Here is a 14162-nt window from a genome sequence, read left to right as displayed (position 1 = left end):
AACCCATGGGTACTATGGATTAATCCAAACCAGCCCACCATAAGCTTGGCCCTTATGCACACCAGTGTGAACTGCAGCCTAGTTGGGGTGGCCCTCAATAACCCCTACCAGGCCGGCTCCGAGCCCTGGTTCCTGCACTTGCCAATATGTGTGGCAGATTAGTCCAGTCCTTCCTGCATCCCATCCTGCTCACCTATGCACCCAACCTGAGTGCTACAGCTTAACTCAGCCTGACCCAACCCATGAGCAAGCCCACACATATGCCAACAGGTACTGCCTCACCTGCCTGGGCTACCCCCAGCATAAGCAGATTTAAGTGACTTTCACAATGGGATTAACTTTCAACACATGAAACCTTGCAGATACACTAAACTACATCTAAACCATATCATCAGATGACCTTACTGTGAAAGCAAATTTGGGAACCATGAATATAAACTTATTTGCATGTTTTAAAGATCAGTCAGTCTCAAGGATTGCCCCTCTGGGTGCACAATGAAAAAACCAAAGGGATGTTTTTTAGAGATTGATTGATCAGAAAGGCAGAGAAAGAGACTTGTCAAATTTCTGTCCTCTGGTTCACCTTCCAAATGGCTTCCAAGGCTGGGACTGGATCATGTCAAAGTCAAAGACAGTAGTCAGGACTCCATGTTGGTCTCATACATGGGTGGCAGGGACCCAAGCACCTGGGCAATCACCTCCTGCTTCCCAAAGCACATCAGCAAACAGCTCAATAGAAGACTATAATTAGCACTCTGATATAGGATGCCAGCACCAAAAGTGATGGTTTAATCTACTGCACCACACCACCAGCCCCCAGGAGATATTTTGAAACACACTGATGCCCAGGCCCTCTCAGACTAACTAAATTTGGTCTCCTGAAGTGAGACAGGGGAGGCAAGCACTGGTACTTTTAAAAATTTATTCATTCTTACTTAAAAGTTAGAATTACAGAGACATGGGAGACACAGAGAGATTCCACCTTTTTGTTCACTCCCAAAATGGCTACCATGACCAGAGCTAGACTAGTTCAAAGCTGGGAGCCAAGAGCTCCTTCCAGGCCTCACACACGGGTGCAGGGGCCCAAGCACTTGGGTGATCATCTACTGCTTTCCTAGACCATTATCAGGGAGCTAGCTGGATTGTAAGCAGAGTAGCCAGAGTAGACCCAGTGTCCATTTGGGATGCTGACACCGCAGGCCAAAAATTAGCATGCTATTCTACGGCACTGGCCTCACTGGTATTTTTATTATTATTATTATTATTATTATTATTATTATTATTATTACTCAGGTGAATCAGAAGTACAGCCAAAATTGTGTAGCAGGCTTCTGCATCCTGAATGAACAGAAGTCAAGGATAGAGACAGGGATATTCTGGCAGGCTATTTTCAGTGGTGTGAATGAAAGATGATGGGAACTTGGGTTGAGTTGAGGGCAAGGTGGTAAAATTTTGAGGGAAAATTGGCAGGACTTGCATTCAGTTTGTGGGACCTGAATGTGAAGTTTCAACACTGACATTCAAATATCTTGAAAGCAACTGGGTGCACATATATGCCATCTACGGCAAGAGAGCCTGGGAAGAACAATAGTTTTATTCTAATGTAGTGCTGAAAAGAAAGGTGTTGATGGGGGAGCATATCAGATTAAAGCAGAACAGAGTCAGAAAGGAGCTTGAATGATACACTAAGACCATCCTCTCCTAACAGCAACAGCCACAATGATGTAGTGAAACATTAATGGTGTTGATTCAGACTGTTCCCATCGCAAATAATATGATCGAGTTTACTCCGCTTTCTCACCCGCAGGATAAGACCGAAAGTTTTCATGTGATCCTTGATCAGCTTTGTCCAGTACAGATGCTCAATGACATAATGCACAGACACCATTTACAAAGATACTGTGAATATTCAATAGGATATCCCATAGGGAGTATCTAGAAACTCAGGTAGCACCAAAGTCACTCAAACATGGGAGCAAGATTTCTGAGGATTTTCACAGTAACACCCTCACACTGATGATCATCTATGGGAAGGCAAAATGAGGAGGGAATGACTCCGGTATGTATGTACAGCAGTTGAGATAGAGCTCAATTTCATAAATGACATAACTGTGTCCATTTATCAGCTGGTAAGAAGTCTGGGCTCCAGCTACCCTTCCTCTGGCATCCAGGACACCCTTCTGCCACATGCTCTTCTTTCCCCATCCACGGTACCTACTATTCTCTTGACCAACAGGTCACAGCTCTGTCCACCATATTCATATTGTAACAACACAGAGGAAAGGACAATGAGAAAGAAAGCAACTGTCTTGAAGCAAGCTTCCAGGAAGCTGAAACATTAACACTTCTGCTAAGATTCCTTGGGCCAAATTTAGCAGCATGGCCACAGTGCACTGCAAAGGAAGCTAGGTGATGTAGTCTATCTGGGCAGTCACATCCTGGGTCAGAAGCAGGAACTCCCATAAACAAGAAGGAAAGGAAGAAGTGGAGGGCTTGACAACCAGCACCATCTACCACAAGGGATGAAGTCTTATTGACTGGGGCTTTTCCTGTGCCAGTCACTCCCTGATGAAGCTTCCTAGCTCCCTCTTTGAGTTTATATGCATTCACTGCCCCCATGCTCTTGGCATCTTCTCTCTCCTTGCCTGGGATACTCCCTGGCTTTTTCATCAACAAGTTCTACATTTAAGACCCACATCAGGATTATCTTCCTCAAAGCCTATGTCTCAGCTTTTATTACTATCATTATATACATACTTACATATACCTAAATTCACTATGTTTGAGGAGGTTTGACCCAGATTCCTTCCATTTCACAAGTCCCTTCCAACCCCACCAGCCTCAAACTCCTACATTGAGTGGAGATAACAATGCACATCTCACCACGATGCTGTAGGGAAGATCAAAGTTAAGATTCTGTAATGGACATAGTCTGCAAACAGCAAAGCGTTAAACATTAACCCCTGCCATTCTCCCCAGAGGTGCTACTTCCTGTTAGTTATTTCCAAAAAGAAATAAGCCATAAGACCTATTTCTTCTCCTTCCTCTCATCTCTCCATAACAGAACCAAGAGAGAATATATCAATACATCAAATGTTCCAACAAGCTGACAATTAACTTTAAGAGATGAGCAAGGAGGATTTCCTTCTAAGAGAGAGACAATCTGGAGAATCCAGAATTCCCCCCCTGCACTGCTGATCACAGCAGAATTAAAGCCAAGAGCAAAACTCAAAGCATTGAAGCGAATGAGTCACAGTACCTGGCGAGAAAGCAAGACTTCAGCCAGACGCCAGTCAGAACCAAATAGTACAGGCTCTTGCAAATAAGCCAGATGAGTTCCTGTAACTGTGTGTGACCCAAAGATGGCTCCTGCCCTCATACATGCAACTGAAAATTAGTGGTTTCTGAGAACATAAAAACAATAATTGCATTTATACAGATAAATCATACAACAGATATAAATCCAAGTATTCATGCACCTCACACAGGATGTCACCAAATGAACATGTTAGTCCTTAATATCACTTAAAACACACACACACAAATAGACCAGGAAGTGCCTAAATTACACAGAGATGCTTCAACAATAATTTCAGAAAGTGAATCCTGTGTAATTACCATCCCAGTCAAGAATAGAACTTTCTCTATCACCTCATAAGCATACCTCTCTGATCATTCTCCTCCGTACCTAGAAGGATTAAATGTCTTCATTCTCATAATACACACCTCCTTCCTCTTCTTTATAAGTAATACCACTTATGTATATCCTAACACAATGCTGGTTGTTTAAAAACTTTACATTAGGGATGCAGAATGGCTATGTTTCACTATACATCTAGTAAAATCTTTTGGTGTAAACCTGCCAAGCCAACCACAGACAGGACTTGAACTCCAATAAATCTTTTGCAAAGTAATATTTTTCAAGAGTTTACTTATTTACTTATTTAGTTTTGGAAAGGCAGATTTACAAACAGAAGAAGATATAGAAAGATCTTCCATCTGCTGGTTCACTACCTAAATGGCCGCAATGACAGGAGCCAAGCAGATCCAAAGCCAGGAATCAGGAGTTTCCTCCAGGTCTCCCAAATGGGTGCAGGGTCCCAAGGCCTTGGACCATCCTCCACTGCCTTCCCAGGCCACAACCAGATGAACTGGATGGCAAGTGGAACAGCCAGGACACAAACCGGCACCTATATGGGATCCTGGCACGTACAAAATGAGAATTTTAGCCACTGAGCCATTGCACTGGGCCTGCAAGACAATTTTTAACTTGGTAATTTTGAATAGCCAATGAATGACACTATAAGTATCCACTGGCCCTAGGTAACAAAGGCTTCTCCACCCTTCCTTAAACGAATGGGTCAGATATATCTTACAATTTCATATTCTGCTTCTACTGCTCTGCTTATATTTATGATCCTCCAAAGTAGATATCAGCAAAATGACAGAACATCTGAAATTTACTTAAAATCATGACACAGTTTATGTATTTTTTCTTTTTTTTTTTTAATTTCATTTTATGACACAATTTCATAGGCTCTGGGATTCCCTCAGCCCCTCCAAAAAGCCCTCCCCCCACACTGAATTTAGCACAATTGTTAAGACACTACTTGGGACACTACCATCCTATACTGGAGTAGTTGGGTTCAAGGCCTAGTTCCTCTCCTGATTCCAGCTTCTTGCCAAAAAGTGCATACCCTGGGAGGCAGCAAATGGCTGGATCCCTGCCACAAGGTGGGAGACAGGGTCCAAGATCCAGCTCTGGCTTTGACCCAGCCTCCACTGCTCTGGGGAACTGGGGGCATGACCAGGATGGAAGTGCACTCGCTGACACTCTCTCTGTGTGTATGTGTGTATACCTGCCTTTCCAATAAATAAAAATCACTTTTTAAACTGACTAATGGCAACAAGAGAAAAATCTCCAAAGTCTATACTCAGTAAAATGCCTATAAATTGATTTCTGTTCAAACTGTAAGATGGATATACTAAGCTTACTCTACTCAACTGTTAAACATGCCTCTAAATTTTTATAACAAAACACTGTTTAAAATACTTTGTGAAATTGGTTTGTTGGCTGTATTTCTTTAGAATTTGTGTCTTTTCACTGTGATATAACAAGAGCTTTCCATGCACAATTCCAAGACACAAAGTATTAGGATCACTTGGTGATTTTGCATTTTAGGTATAATTAGTTTGTTAGTGGTTCTCAAAGTATAAAGGGCATAAGCTGAGCCAGACACTGCGGTGCTAGGAAGCATGAATTCTAAAGCTGTGTTACAAGTACTTACCGCCCTATTCTATCACCCCCTTTGGCCAAGTTCAGTGGTCATCCAAAGTCAGTGTCCTAATCTATAAAGTGGATAATGATAAAGAGTTCACAAGGTGTTACCTAAACAATATTTGGCACACAGTAAGCTTTCTAAAAATTCAATTATGTTTAAAACTCAGCTGGAGAGTGTGTTAAAAATTATCCAGGATCCCTCTCCGGATATCTGGATCCACTAGCTTTAAATAAGAATCTGCATCCTTTTCTCCTCTTTAAATAATCTTTTTAAAATTATCTTAATTAACATGTAATAATTGTTTGAATCTCTGGGCTTCAATATGTGCAATATGTGTATACAATGTGTCCTGATCAAACAGGGTAATTAACATTTTCATATCTGTGTCATTATTTTGTGTCCAAGTCTTCAAGAGCTTCTCTTCTAGCTCTTCAGAAACTATGTAATAGGCTATAGTGAACTGCTGGCACCAAACTGTGCCACAGAATTCCACAATTTGTTCCTTCCATTTCATTGTACTTGGATACTCTTATCCAACCCCCTTCTTATCTCCATAACATAAATGCAAATTTTTGCACACCACCCCAGACTCATAGAATCAAAAGTTCTGGAAGTGGGGGCCAGGGGTGGGAGGGAAGGTATAGTAAAATGAAATCACAGGAACGGGAATCTGTAAAAATTTACACAATTAAACACAATTTTCAAGTAGCTCACCAATTAACAGTCCCAATAGTAATTACTTCACTCCACATCTCTGCCAATACCTGGTCTCTTTTAGGCACTACAATTCTCGTCAACCTAGAGGCTTGCACACTGGAAGCTAGGGCAGGTGCAAGCCCATCCTTTAGCTGCATCACTGGCATTCCATGGATGCCAGTTCTAGTCCCAGCTATTCCACTTCCAATCCATTTCCCTGCCTATGGACTATAAAAAAAAACCAGTAGAGGATGACCCAAAGCCTTGGGGTCTTGCACCCATGTGGAGGGCAGGAAGAAGCTCCTGACTCCCAACTTCAGATGGGTTCAGTTCTGGCAATTGCAGTCCTTTGGGAAGTGAACTAGTAGATGGAACATCTCTCTCTTATTCTCTCTCTCTGTAAATATGCCTCTCAGATACAAATAAATCTATTTTTAAAAAAGAGCAAATACTCTAAAGCTTTCAAACACAGGCATTTGTTGGTAAATGATGGAGGTATGTCCTAGAAATGCACTGTTCAATGATTTGGTTTCTGTGCAAACATCACAGAATCTATGTGAACTAAGACAGCTACGCTGTCAGTAGGTGAAAAAATCTTATGGGACCTCTATGATCTACCTGTTCCATCACTGACTGAAACACTGTTAATGCATCACATGGCCGTGTACTAGTTGGTGAGATTTTATGAAAGGGGCCTGATGCAGGGGAGAATTTGGTATAATGGCATACCCGGAGAAGATCATTAAGACTGGCATGTGGAAAACAAGATGGAATGTGGTTCAAGATGCTTGATGAGTGACCAGGTACAAACCAAGGACCTTGCAGATTTGCTAAAGAGTCTGAATTTTATCCCAAGTAAAATAAAAAGTCAATGAAGGCATGAAATGCGCATAATCATATTTCTATATTTGCACAGATTAAAAATATGTCCGGCATACGTTCACTTCTAGCTTGATGTCTCAGATTAATTCTGCTAAAAACAACCAAAATGGCTAGATAAAGTACCAGCACACCCCTACACACATTCACATACTTACTGGCTCAAAAGCATCATGGAGTTGTTGAGAAACCAGTACTTTGGGAAACAAAATTCTGGAGAAGGATGAACCTCAGAGAGGTTAGCCAGAATCCCACAGAACATCTTTTCCTTGGAGTACTTGCCAAAACTGAGTAAGAACTAAGGAGCTGAGAATTCAAGTAAGAGCCTTCAGAAAGGGTTGCAAAGAGGCAGAATGCCAAAAAGATCTTTGAGAAAGCTCCAGTGGCAAGAGAAATAAAAGTTAGAGGCATCAGAGATCCGTACGCCAGCAAGAAGACAATAGAAAATTAAACCTGGCACTTTTCTGGTGTTTCCCTCAGCACACATACAAATTGTTAAAACTATAAGGCAGGAGATTAAGAATGCAAGGAAAATGCTCCCAAAAAGCGTTCAGTAGGAGTCTGGAAAGCTTCCGTTCTGAAGAACACAAAAATCAGAGTTCTGGGCTAACCATGGGGAGAAGTCAAGGAGGATAATCCATGTTCCCAGCAGAAACACCAAGAAAGCTGATAAGAGGCATCTGCCTGTAGCAGAGTTTTTATCAAAACAAAAATGAAGCCGACAGCTCAGTCCCCAATTCAGAGAAATCAGTCTGCCAAGATGCCTGCCGAGTGGTTGTTTTCTCTGAAGGAAAATAACATTACCCACAACATAATTTTTTCATACTAAATGTTGAATGTAAAACCAAAATTTGCCAGGCATGCCAAGACATGAAACACAAATCTAGAAAGAAAACAGAATCACATGAAGAAATCACTGTAATGTAGACACTGGGCTTAATGAGCAAAGAAGCGTAACCATGGCTAATATACTGAAAAATACAGCAAGACAGAGAACATACATGAAAATGTGACAGAATCCCACCAGGGAATTAAAATCCTTAAGAAATAATTAAATAAATAAAGGAAGGAAGGAAGGGAGGGAGGGGAAAAGGAAAGGAGTTGAAAGGAAAGGAAAGGAGTTGAAAGGAGTTGAAAGGAGTTGAAAGGAAAGGAAAGGAAAGGAAAGGAAAGGAAAGGAAAGGAAAGGAAAGGAAAGGAAAGGAAAGGAAAGGAAAGGAAAGGAAAGGAAAGGAAAGGAAAGGGAAAGGGAAAGGGAAAGGGAGACAATCACCTGACATATCCCATCCTGGAATACCTGGTTTGAGTTCCAGGTTTTTTGCTTCTAATCCATTTTCCTGCTAATGTGTATCCTGAGAGGCAGCAGATGAGGGCTCAGCTACTTGGGCCTCTGCCTTTGATATGGTATACCTGGATTGAGTCCCAGGCACCTGCCTTTAGCCTACCCTGCTCTACTGTGCCAGGCTTTCAGAGAGTGAATTAGCATTTAAAAGCTGCATCTCTCTTACATGCACGCATGCACATGCACGCGCACGCTCAATCTTGCTCTCTCACCCTGTCCCTTTCCCTTCCTCTCTTCCCCTAAACAGAAAAGAATAAAATGAAATTGCCAGTGCTGTAAAATATAATAACTGAAATTACAAATTCAATTGATGGGCAACATATTAGACATAGCAGAAGAAATAACTAATAAACCAGAAGGCAAGTCAAAAACTTTTCAAAACTGAAGCACAGAGAAAAAATGAAATGGGGAATATGTAGAAGCATGCAACGGAAATGTGTGATACAGATGAAAGTCTTAAATGCAAGAATACCTCAAGAAGATCATGCAACTGAAATAGAAAGGTAAGTTTAACTTAGGTAAAAAAAAAAAAAAATTCTTTGAAATCCATATATGCTCATATATGTAGTTTGAGACCCAGAAAAAGAGAATGGAACAACAGAAGTATTTGAATAGCAAATTCATGAAAGCTAGCAAGGAACCAATACAAAAACCACAAAAAGGTCAAGCAGTGTTAAACAATCGATAAACAAGAAAAACTATAGTTCAACCAGAACTAGAAATGTCACAGAAAAATGATCAAATTAAAGGAAAAAAATTAGGAAACCTTAAATGTAGCTAGTGGAGAAAAATATATTACTTTAACAGAAGAATAACAATGTTGGCTGATGACTGATTTTTCAACAGAAACAATGGAACTCTGAAGACAATGGAACAATGTATTAAATAACTAGCAATAAAATCTGCTTTAACAGAATTCTATACTCCGTGAAAATAAAAATTCATTCACAGACAAACTAGAACATAGTGATGGAATATGAATTGGTCAGAAGAAAATGATTCTAAATGGGAACATGATAGTGTATAAAAAATTTTTTAAAAATAAAAAGGAACTAAAGAAAAGACAAACATATGAGTAAATAATGAATATGAACTGTTTAAAACAAAGACAATGGGGACGACATTCTGGTATACCAAGTTCCCATCTCCTGCTATACCAGCATCCCATAAAGCTGCTCCATGTCTGACCCATCTCCCTGCTAACTGCAGCAGGACGATGGAAAGCAGTGGACAATGGCCCAAGTGCTGGGTCACCAGATCCATGTGGGAGACCTAGAAGAAACTCCTGGCTTCCGGTTGGCCCAATCCTTACTGTTGTGGCCATCTGGGGAATGAACCAGTGAATGAACATCTCCATCTGTCCCTGTCTCTGTGTAAGTCTGCCTTTCAAATGCATAAAGTAAGTCTAAAAATAATCTGTAATGCTCAAAATGCATATCTGGTTTTTCCAAAAAGGCAATAATATATAGTGTGTTTTAAAATCAACAGATACAAAAGGTTTGATGATATCACAAAAGATGTGTTGGATAGACAGAATTAAAATGCTCTCATGTACCACATTTCCCAACATTATATTCACATGTATATACAAATCAATGCTCAGAACAACACTATTACTAATCATAAGAAACGGGAAATGATTTAAATGACCACCTACAAGTGAACAGATAAACAGTGGCATTCCCATGCGATGCAATAAAAACGAGTGGGCCTCTGACCAGCTAAAAATGGTGGATCAGTCTCACAGACACTGCCTTGCCAGAAGGAATCAAAGTCAAAAGACTAAATTGCATGCCCTTCTGGGAGTGGGAAGTACTGGCCACACAGACTTGGACCATGCTAACAGACTTGGACCATGGTTATCTCTGGAGGTTTCCAAGAGAGATGAGACTGGACCCGGGGGTTGGCAATGCTCCCTTTCCTGATAGCCTGCTCATATGGACATATTCAAGGAATTCACCAAGCCTCATAGGCACGTGTGTGTACTTTTCCATGTGCGTCTCAAAAAAAGTGGCTTTTAAACTTAAATATACATCAGACATATAAAAGGTTATAGAAAAATAGGAACACTGTACCTAATACCAACAAAAATGAAGAAGTAAAAAATGTCCAATATAACTCATAAGCACATTCCCTTATCCCCCAACTCCAAGAGGCAACCACTCTCCCAAATTCAGTGCTCACCATTCCTCTACACTATTTCACACTTTCCACCCTCACGTAAGTTCTCTAAACAATATATTATAAATCCAGTCTGCATGTTTAGAAATTATATTTAAAAGATAATTTTATTTTTATTTTTAAAAGATAATCCTAGAGAGAACACAACAATGAAAAAATTGCTCTATATCTCAACTGTAACATTAGTTATACAGGTCAAATTGGACATTAATTATCTGTGTATTTCATATAAGTAAACATTAAAAAAAATCATTCTAGGGGTCAGATCGATGGCACAGCTGGCTAATCCTCCACCTGTAAGTGCTAGCATCCCGTGTGTGTTAGTTCATGTCCCACCTGCTCCACCTCTCATCCAGCTCTCTGCTTATGGTTTGGTAAAGCGGTGGAGGAAGGCCCAATGCCCTGGGACCCTGCATCCACGTGGGAGACTCAGAAGAGGCTTCTGACTCCTTGCTGGTTCAGCTTTGGTCGTTGCAATCATTTGGGAAGTAAACCAGCTGATGGAAGATGTTTCCCTAAGTCTCTCCTCTCTGTGACTTTGCCTTTCTGATAAAAATAATTAAAGCTTGGACCCGACACAGTAGCCTAGTGGCCAAAGTCCTTGCCTTGCATGCGCTGGGATCCCAAGTGGGTGCCAATTCATGTCTCGGCTGTTTCACTTCCCTTCCAGCTCCCTGCCTGTGACTGGGGAAAGCAGCTGAGGATGGACCAAGGCCTTGGGACCCTGCACCCATGTGGGATACCCAGAAGAAGCTCTTGACTCCTGGCTTTGGACCGGCTCAGTTCCGGCCATTGCGGTCACTTGGGGAATGAATCAGCAGGCAGAATATCTTCCTCTCTGTCGCTCCTCTCTGCCTTTCCAATAAAAAAATATATAAATCTTAAAAAAAAATAATAAATCTCAACCAAAAACAAGGAAATTCACCCACTGATCAATTCTCATAGAAAAATAAAAGAGTCTTTATGCCCATATTACCAGAATTTGTGACAATTGGGAAGCTATAGTTAAGACATTACAGCTTTTGCCAAAGGAATGACTCTTCTCTGTATTCTGGAAACCTCTGCCGGTGCTAAGACACAAACGCACGGAGTAAATTAGGCCCTGAACCCTGCTCAGGCTTCGCATGGCCAGCTGTGTCAAACTTAAAGGTGCCCCGAATAGCAGAAGCATAGGCTGTCTTAGAAGATGGTTGAGCACCATGTGTTATTTATTTATCACTTATCCATAATGGAATGAAAAAAAAAGGAAAAGTTTATAAAAGCATTGCCTGCAGCCTAAATTATTTTACGACAGCAAGTTCCATTTAAAAGGACTGCATTTATGCGAGGAGCCTTGTTTTGGTTGGCCGAGCAGATTCATGAATTACACTTCGTGTATATGCTTGCTATGCGTGTTGAGCGCAGTCTCCCACCTGCCATTGCCACTGCCAGACTGCAAGCGCGCATGTCTGTCATTCTGAACTGCGGTAACTCAGAACTTCCGCAGCCAACTTGGTGCTCCTACTCTCACCTATGCAGGTCATGCTCTGTTCTCCAACAACCCCTCATTCGCTGTCAGTAGCACCTGTCATGACATAGGAAATGGCAGGGCCAGTCTTTGAAAAATGAACCTACATCATGAACTAAATACAGCTGCAATGATTTTTTTTTTCCCCTTTGAAAACTTTTTCTGGCCTCTCATTCCTTTTCTTTAGTAATTATAAGCCCTAGACAAACTGTAAGAAAACATTTTAAATCTCACAAAACCACCGAGAGCAGTGTTTTCAGGGGGGAGGGGAGGAGGATCTCCGTTACATGCCAGACCATCCCTGAAGGCACTGTCATTCCACGAACAGAGGCATCAATTATTCCTCCCCTGCTGAAAGACCTATGCATCTAAATGTCCTGTAGGTCCACTAAGAAAAGCAGCGACATATTCTCCCTGTCACTGAACAACATACTCTCCTGTCTGGCTACCAAACACCAGCCGCGTTCTGAGTGTAAATATTAAGGTTTAAAAGTTCAGTTTCAAACACATCGGAGCTAAGTTTGCAGCCAAGGAGCCCTGAGCCCATACTGGAAGTTACAGGATATGCTAGCGCCAAGGACCAGCTCTGCACAAACTCTGGGGAGGACACCCAAGGCAGGAGCGTTTGCCCCCAGCACCCCGGGCTGGCGGCAGCCTCTGCCTCACTTACTCCAATGAGGGGCAAGTGTCACACGGGGAGCCAGAGGAAAGGCTAGAACCGACCTTTGGGGAGACTGGGGGGGGGGGGGGCACAGATGTGGAATTGGGCTCCAGTCAGTAAGGACAGGGCTGCCAAACACCGACACCAGCTTCCCGCAAGAATGCAGCCAGGCATTCGCGAGCAACTCCCACAGACTGCCGGAGCTGGGACCACCCAGGGCCCTTTCAGGAGTGCTGGGGGAAGCACCGTGGTTTTTCTCCCGGACTCTTTTAAGAGGGGGGTCTCACAGCAAGGCTGGGTCTGTCAAGTCAGAAAGCATCCAAAGTCTTCCCGGGGAAACCCAAGCCGAGAGACCCCCTGGTGGAAGCGCTCTGTAACACTCTGTAATTACAATTGTAATACTCCAAGTCTGGTCTCACAAAACGCTCAGGAAACCAAGCCAGGGACGTGTGGGTCTCTCTTTTCAAGGGTGCACACAGGCCGTGCCGGGATTAAAGTTGTACGGTCGGTGCGGGGCGGACGTGCGGGGCTGTGTTCCAAACGCAGCCCTAGACCCCAGCTACGAGCTGGAGCCTCCCAGGAAAGGGCGAGCGCGCGCGCGGGGATGGGGACTGAGCCGCCCCGCACAGCCCTGGCCAGACCCCGGGGACGGCGCGCAGCCTGGCCCTTACCTGTCTATGCTGATCACGCACAGGGTCATGATCGAGGCCGTGCAGCACATGACGTCCATGGCGATGAAGACGTTGCAGAAGAAGTGGCCAAAGATCCACTGGCCCCCGATGAGATCGGTGACGCTGACGAAGGGCATGACCGCCACAGCCACCGAGAGGTCGGCCAGCGCCAGGGACACTATCAGGTAGTTGGAGGGCTGGCGGAGCTTCTTGACGAAGCACACGGAGATCACCACCAGGCAATTGCCCGCGATCGTCAGCAGCGTGATGAGCGTCAGGATGGAGCCGATCACAACTTTCTCGGTGCTGCCATAGTTGATCTGTTCCCAGCAGCCCGAGGCATTGTCCGGGGGCGCGTCCCAGGTGGACGCGGGGCTAGCAGTCACCTCAGGGACCTCACTCAGCAGGTGCGGCGACCAGGTGGCCGCCACCCCGTCGGCACCACCGTCGGGGCTCAGGTCCGGCAGTCCGCCGCGCCCCACATCCGGCAGAAGCAGAGAGCGGAGGTGCCCGTAGTCCGGGCGGCCGCTGCTGTTAACGTCCATCATCATCGTGCCGCTGTGGGCCGCTGCCCCATGGAGCCGGCGCACCGGCCACGCGCGCTCCGGCTGCGGGCCCCGGGGCTTCACCTCGCCGGTTCCGCTCCGCCCGGCCCAGCCATGGGACCCGCCGCTGGCCGCTGGGGGGCGCCCGGCTTGGCCTTGGCGAGTCCCGCACGTCCCGGGCGGCCCAGCCGCTGCGGGTTAACACGGAAGCGGGGCCGCGCGGGGCAGTCGCCTACGAGAGGCCACCGGGCACCCGACGGACACCCGGGACGCGCGGGCTGGCTGGCTGGCTGGCTGGCAGGCAGGCCCGGCTGAGCCGGTGGCCGCACCGCAGCCCCCTCAGTTAGCGGCGCGGCTCCACCGAACCCCCCGCCTCGGTGGCAGAAGTTGCGGAGGGC

At 44.3% G+C, this 14162-nt stretch overlaps 1 protein-coding gene across 1 annotated transcript in view; it reads right to left on the bottom strand.

Annotated features, from left to right (window-relative positions):
- The window catches only part of HTR7 (5-hydroxytryptamine receptor 7), a 70874-nt gene extending 56712 nt beyond the window's left edge, over positions 1-14162 (bottom strand). The window contains exon 1 of the mRNA XM_040970423.1: positions 13220-14162. Coding sequence (XP_040826357.1) covers positions 13220-13770 — 551 coding nt within the window. The 5' untranslated portion in view covers positions 13771-14162. The remainder of the gene's footprint in view (positions 1-13219) is intronic.

This window comes from Ochotona curzoniae, unplaced genomic scaffold, assembly GCF_017591425.1.
Source record: "Ochotona curzoniae isolate NIBS_2020 unplaced genomic scaffold, NIBS_Ocur_1.0 scaffold_4763, whole genome shotgun sequence".
In the NCBI taxonomy this organism is placed as follows: domain Eukaryota; kingdom Metazoa; phylum Chordata; class Mammalia; order Lagomorpha; family Ochotonidae; genus Ochotona; species Ochotona curzoniae.
The sequence above is the reverse complement of the archived record's forward strand: the minus strand, read 5'-3'. Positions and strand labels throughout refer to the sequence as shown.